This window comes from Limulus polyphemus, unplaced genomic scaffold (assembly GCF_000517525.1).
Source record: "Limulus polyphemus unplaced genomic scaffold, Limulus_polyphemus-2.1.2 Scaffold3943, whole genome shotgun sequence".
In the NCBI taxonomy this organism is placed as follows: Eukaryota; Metazoa; Arthropoda; class Merostomata; order Xiphosura; family Limulidae; genus Limulus; species Limulus polyphemus.
Window position 1 is genome coordinate 95,733 of NW_013669553.1, and position 7,071 is coordinate 102,803.

The window sequence follows — 7,071 nt, forward strand, 5'->3', positions numbered from 1 at the left end:
GGTGTTTTCTAGCAGTGTGACACGGTGCTCCATCATCCTGGAACAACGTTGTGTTTTTGTCCATGAAACTCGAGGAATAAAGTGGCAAGAGTCCTTCCTCCTATATTTCAACTTATTTTGCAAAATTTATGTTGCCAACGCACTCCACTAAGCTCGATCTTCCACCAACCCAAACAGCTCCCCAAACCACCATGCTTCACAGTTGGCTGCAATCTGTTGAGCCAAAACTCTTGTTGAAGCATTCTCCAGACCCATATCCTTCCACTGTCTGAAAATTGAGCGAATCTTGATTCGTTTGAGAACAATACGGTCTTCCAAAAGTCCAGAGGCTTGGTCATCATATGACTTGCCCACTTCTTTCGTCTGACTATGTTGGCAGGTCTTAATAAGGGCTTCCGTCTAGCTGCTCTGCAACGATAACCCAATCTGTGGAGAATCCGTGGAACAGATTTCGGGCTCATCACACCAACTTTGGACACTTCTGCAGTCGTTAACCTGGGATACATTTCGATGCTCCTCTTGACAGCTCTTTTTGTCCTCTCTGATGGACCAGGATGACCCGAACGCTGCTCAGTTGTTTTCTTGCCATGTTTTCTGAACTGCACGATGATTCTGTTGACTGTCGAAAGTGGGATTCCCAAATTCTGCGAAATTTGCCATTGACTTATTCCACCATCTGCTTGACCAACTATCCTTCCTCTAACAAAATCTGACAATTTGAGAGAACCTTAAGTTTTAGGCATGTTGTAGCAAAAAAATAATTAATGTGCAGACCATTTTCATTTATATAGTGCTCTGTGAACACAAATTAGTTAGCATAACTCAGTTAAATGACAAAAAATTAGGTGTCTATTTACTTGTGACCACTCAGTGTATATCCCAATATATCAAAAAGACATAATATTTAATATAATGGTTTTAAAGTATTTGCTACTACAACAAGGCTGTTTAATATGCTTTTATATGTAAGCATTATAAATTTCAAGTAAAATGTTGCTCTTTTTATTGTAGTACCAAACCCGCCTGGATCCCCCTGTCGTTACGATGAATACCAGTGCTTGTCTGGTGATCAGTGCATCCCTAAAAGTTTTGAGTGCGATGGAGAATTTGACTGCCAGGATAAATCAGATGAAATTGGATGTAGTAGGTTACAAGTTCTTTATAAAATTATCAACTTGTGGTGTGAATTGGCTATAAAATCTATTTGATGATTGGTTGGGTATAATCAACTGATATTTTATTATTAGTTATTAATTAGTCCTATATATTTTCTTAATTAGTCTAACTTTTGGCACCATAGGATTCAGAATTTGCTGTCACAGTAGTATGACCTATATTACTCTAATCTCAATTCTTTATTAACACACTCACTCATTAACCAATCACAGGTTTTCATGCATATGGTAGAAAACTATGCCTAATTAATATGAATGAGAAGGGAATTTTCACTGGTTCCCCAATATTTCAGTTTTGTTTCTGTTGTTGGAAACACCTTCAAATTGAATAGATCATAAAGATTACATTTTATTGTATGTTTTAACCACTTAAAAATTAATTGTAAAAAATATTAAAGCATTTGATTTATTCTAGGGAATAACAATTTTCAGAATAATTGAAGATTGCACACACACCATTAAGTACTTTACATCAGAAATGTGAATTATATTTTTCTTGATGCATAAAGTATTGTATAAAAGTTTCGTTTTTATATTGTAGTAATGATTTATTGCTGCAAAACTTGTAAAACATGATGGAATAATTTAAAATTAATTGTGTGTTTTAAGAACCAAAACCAAGAAATGAATATTACTTCATTTTAATATTACCATCACACAGAAATATTTATCATTATGCAACATTGATGGAGGTCTCATGAGTTTAATCAATAAAGAAATTTGTGTAACTTAAACAGACAATAAAGCATTATTGTGTTTATAGCTGAAGTTTACAGAAAGAAAATTCTTACATCAGTTTATTAGAATGATTAATGGTAGAATCACTGTATGTTAGTACTTTTAAAGAAAAAACACTTAACCCACTACATTTAGTAATAAAAAAAGACATCAGCTTATTTTGTGTTTGTTTCATCACTCCATGTGGTACTTACATCTGTTTTTGTTCTACACATTAGTTGCTAAATTCCTGATCTATATTTTATTGTTAAAAAAAATCTGAAATTTCACCAACAATTCAATATTACTATACAATTATGATTTAATTTGGTTTTGGACATGTCAAACTTACTGATAGAATAACGTATAAGGCATGAGTGATACGTTATTTACCCTATAAGGTAAGCAATGTGGAGAAAGGAAATGTAGGAAATATAAAAAAAAAAATACTTGTTTTATTATCTTTCCATAGATGTGTATCTTCTACCTTGACTTCAACATACTTGTTGAATATCAACAACACCTTCATTTGCTATCATTAGCTGGTTGTGTTTAATAACATTAAGTGTTACTTGCACTGCTGCTTGTGTATAATGTCCACACTGCTAATTATGTTTCAATAGATTTATTGAAAAAGTAATTCTGACTACCTGACTTTAAAGGATCATCACATTAGAAAAACCAAATTATAGGTGTTAATCTGAATCATATCTCAGTACTGGGACATGGTCTGTTACTCTGTTTTATTTGTTCAATCCTTGCTACAATGTGTTACCTTAAAATTTCAATCATTTATGTGTGAGTTTCAAGTTGTCAGGTGGGTGAATGAAATATTCCTATTTGTATCTTTGCTTTTGACTAATTATTAAATGCTTTTGATGGGCCAGAATTCCCTAGTAATGGATTTTAACATGTAATGCATACCTCCATGGTAAAAATTTTTTCTCAGCCCAACAAGGCTATTTAAGTCAGGGAAAAAATATAATTGACTAAACTTTTTTCTCAAATGATTCTTTCATAACGTAATGGAGCTACATTGGGGGTCTTCCTGAACCAACTGAAATTCTACTGGATGGAGGATCTGATGAATTTATTCAATGTATCAATGATGGTTATTTAGGTAGTGATTTTGTTCTTGAACCTGAAAAACGTTATGAATCTTTTCAGAAAGTTTGGGAAATAAGGCCTGTTCAAGGAAAAACTTATGGAAAAAGGTATATTCATCGTTATATAGATGATGTGAAGCAAACGTACGATGATGGAAATGTAAGTGATAAACAAAAATGGGTCCTGGTCACATGCTTGAGAAGTAATAAATGAAATACCCCTCTGCATTGGTTCTATCATATGGGTCCTGGTCACATGCTTGAGAAGTAAAAAATGAAATACCCCTCTGCATTGGTTCTATCATATGAGAGCGAGATTAGTTCGGCAATCAGTGCCTTCATTACAAAAGAAAAAAATAGCAGCAAATGGCCAACTTTCAACTCATACGTTTTCCAGATGTGCTTTCAAATATCATGAAGGATATTCTTGATGCAAATGAAAACATACTATGCAGTGGTCCTGGAAAGATTTGAGACGATAAAGAAGGCAAACTCCATCGAAGAGTTTCTGTTGGGAAGAAAACAAAAAGCAAAATAAGCTAAATCAAACAGAAAAAGAAGGAAAGGCAAGCAGCTGAAGGAGGAGCCCAAGGAATTGTTTTATTATGAATTCTGTACTTGTTCAAAGGTCACCATAAGTATTCATCCCAAAAAACAACAAACTCGTAAAAGAATTGTCATTTAATTGCATGTATTGTCATTTATTTTCATGAAAGAAAGAAGGAAAAAGCAAAAATACAAGAAAATAGAGGAAAACGGCCTGGAAAAGGGGTGCACTTTTCTGGAAAATGTAGTCAAAATTGCAATTTTCAAACAATACTGAAATTTGAGTATTTATGCCTAAAAAGAAAAACACACCCTTGAAAATATTTTTTGCTGTTTTATTTTCGTACTAAATGCCATAATTCAGCGTTCAAATTCCTCAGTTAACGTCCCGCAGAAATTAGCAATATATCAGGAGATTTTGCCACCCCCAAGGTATGTATTACATATTAATATGCTGTGAGGCAGGAAATTAGTGAATTCAAATGTGATTCTATACAATATAATTTTAAATTATGGATATGTTTATTTGGAATCAGTATCCTTCAGTATTCTTGTATGCTTCATATTTAATCAAAATGTGTCAGCTGCTTATTTTTCTTTTGTGATGTATTAAGTATGATTTTTGAGTTTTATAAATATTATGTACCTCTAATTTTTTTAGCTACTCCAACAATTACTAAACCACCATCTGAGTCTGTTAATGTGGCAGAAGGAGACACTGTAACCATTACTTGTACTGCTATTGGCACACCTACACCATTGATAAATTGGCGACTTAACTGGGGTCACATCCCTCCACCTCCAAGAGTAACCACTAGTAGTGAGAATGGACATGGAATCCTAACCATAAAAAATGTACAGAAGAGTGACCAGGGTGCCTGGAGCTGTGAAGCCATTAACAGCAAAGGAAATGTTCTGGCTGTTCCTGATAGCATTCTAGTTGTTAAATGTAGGTTATTTTTATAGGTATTTTTGCTTTCAAATTAGAATTAAATTATTTTCTTATATATTATACTGGGGTTAGTACTTGTTGGCACAACCTCTAGGATTGTTATCTATTACACAACTCAGAATATGCTTTAGCAACTTCACAGTTTGAGACAAATAACCAGAGTAGGATGTTACAGTAGTATGTTACCTCATTTTTCTTGTTTCTCTACAATTCATTAGTAAAATACACAAGTAAATATTGGTTATTTAGGAGTTTCTAGAGATTATGCAAATTAAATTATATAATTTTCAGATGGAGAAAAGTAAAAGTATTTTTAATCTTAACATGAAATTATTTTGCACTCAAAGCAGTCAATGTTTTAGACTCCATATATTCACATAGAAATTTTCAGTAAAAATACTTCATTAGAAATTCTGATTTTTTGTTGTATACAAAAGACTTGTTTATTGAAAACTTGTAAAGATACAAGAAACGTATTAGACATTGTAGTATGGAAAGTCTAAAGATCAATTTGGAGTCACAAACTCAGTTGAATCTATCAAGCCTGTAGTGAGAGAGTTAAAAAAAAAAAATTAAACAGTGCTTAAATTTCTTTCTTTACCACTATAAAATAAGAAGGATGGAAGACAGCCTTTGAACCATTAGAATACGATACACATAATAACTTTAAAAAAAGAATAAATATTCACTCACGTATGTATATAAAAAAAAAAAAACACAAAAAAAAGCAATTTACTTCACAGTAAAATGCACTGACACCCATATGCAGTTAGTTATATGTAAAGTTCTATGATAACTTCAGCAAAACCAAATTTTTAGATGTAGACTTCTACCGTTTAGTTACTTCAAATTTATTATAAAACAGTTAGATTTGCTCATTGGTCTTCTCGTTCAATCCATATCGATATTTTTTATGTATTAGTTGTAAGCAATACGAAATTGTTCGATGCTTCTTTGCACAGTACAACTAAAGTGTTTTTCTTTATACTTAAGAGATCACTATTAGGCCTATTATATTTTTTAATACTACCTCCTTTTTTTTCAGTCCATTAGGGTGTTTCATGGAGAATAATAATAAAAAATAGTATTTCAACCAATGCTGTGTCTGCTCTATCTGTTGCTGATGGTACATTTTGCTCATTACTGGTCTCATCACCCCAGCTGGAAGACAACACTGTTTTGGTTGAACATAATTTATATGACCAATTTGTTGTAGCAAAAACCACAAGGAACTGAATAAAGAATCTAGTATTAAAAAATATAATAGGTTTAATAGTGGTGTGTTGATACAGTTTTGTTATAATAATTCTTGACCTTGTTATGCTGTTTCTACTTAATCTGTAGCACAACATGACATTTGCACCCCTCCAAAGTTTAATGATGATGCACAAAAACCATCTGACTGCTTACAGTGTTTCTGTTTTGGAGTTGCAGACACCTGTTACAGTAGCAATCTTCGTGCAACTGAGGTAAGGTTCCACCTGAAGTCTGAGAATTAAGTGATATTTCTGTCATATGATAACTTTGTTCTTCTCTAAATGAAACTTTGAGGAAGAAGTATCCTTCATATTTGTGAAAATTCCATTTTGTATTTTATTGTAATTGTTCCAACAAGTAAAAATGTTAATACTACATTTATGAAATATTTGTTTCTGACATTTCAAGAAAAGTTATTTCTCTTTTATTAGATACCACTGCAAAGAGAAGTGAATGTGGTTGCTCTGAAAAAAGAACCTGATGATAGCTATATAGATGTTAGTCATCACTATCAACCTAATGCAGGGGCCATTCAATACAACTCGGCCAACAACGAGTTCAGAATTGGGGAGAACATAAGGCAAGGAACTCCAGTTGATATTTATCATTATTGGAGTTTACCACAAGAGTTTCTAAGAAACCAGGTAAAAATATACTTCATTTTGTAATTAAGTCAAATAGTATTGAATTTTAAAAATTAGATCACAACACACTGATACCATCAACAATAAGATTAAACAGCACTATTCAGCTTGGATTAATAACTTAATAAATTAATGACTGCATAACTCATTTACACTATACATTCTTAGTTTTTCAGCTCAAGTTTTGGAAAAGTAAATCTAATCATGTAATAAACACTTATAGTTTGTTATATAAACACTTGCTGTAGTTTTTTATGTATCTGGCTGTGTGTAAAGATCTTGCTATAGTTTTTTATGTATCTGGCTGTGTGTAAAGATCTTGCTATAGTTTTTTATGTATCTGGCTGTGTGTAAAGATCTTGCTATAGTTTTTTATGTATCTGGCTGTGTGTAAAGATCTTGCTATAGTTTTTTATGTATCTGGCTGTGTGTAAAGATCTTGCTATAGTTTTTTATGTATCTGGCTGTGTGTAAAGATCTTGCTATAGTTTTTTATGTATCTGGCTATATGTAAAGATCTTGCTATAGTTTTTTATGTATCTGGCTATATGTAAAGATCTTCCTATAGTTTTTTATGTATCTGGCTGTATGTAAAGATCTTGCTATAGTTTTTTATGTATCTGGCTATATGTAAAGATCTTGCTATAGTTTTTTATGTATCTGGCTGTGTGTAA

General features: G+C 32.4%; 1 protein-coding gene across 1 annotated transcript in view; it reads left to right on the forward strand.

Annotated features, from left to right (window-relative positions):
- Positions 1–7,071, forward strand: part of LOC106470322 (low-density lipoprotein receptor-related protein 1B-like) — a gene marked incomplete at its 3' end in the record, with an annotated part of 107,644 nt that overhangs the window by 94,784 nt on the left and 5,789 nt on the right. The window contains exons 28-31 of the mRNA XM_022398945.1: positions 1,012–1,143; positions 4,206–4,493; positions 5,841–5,965; positions 6,185–6,397. Coding sequence (XP_022254653.1) covers positions 1,012–1,143; positions 4,206–4,493; positions 5,841–5,965; positions 6,185–6,397 — 758 coding nt within the window. The remainder of the gene's footprint in view (positions 1–1,011; positions 1,144–4,205; positions 4,494–5,840; positions 5,966–6,184; positions 6,398–7,071) is intronic.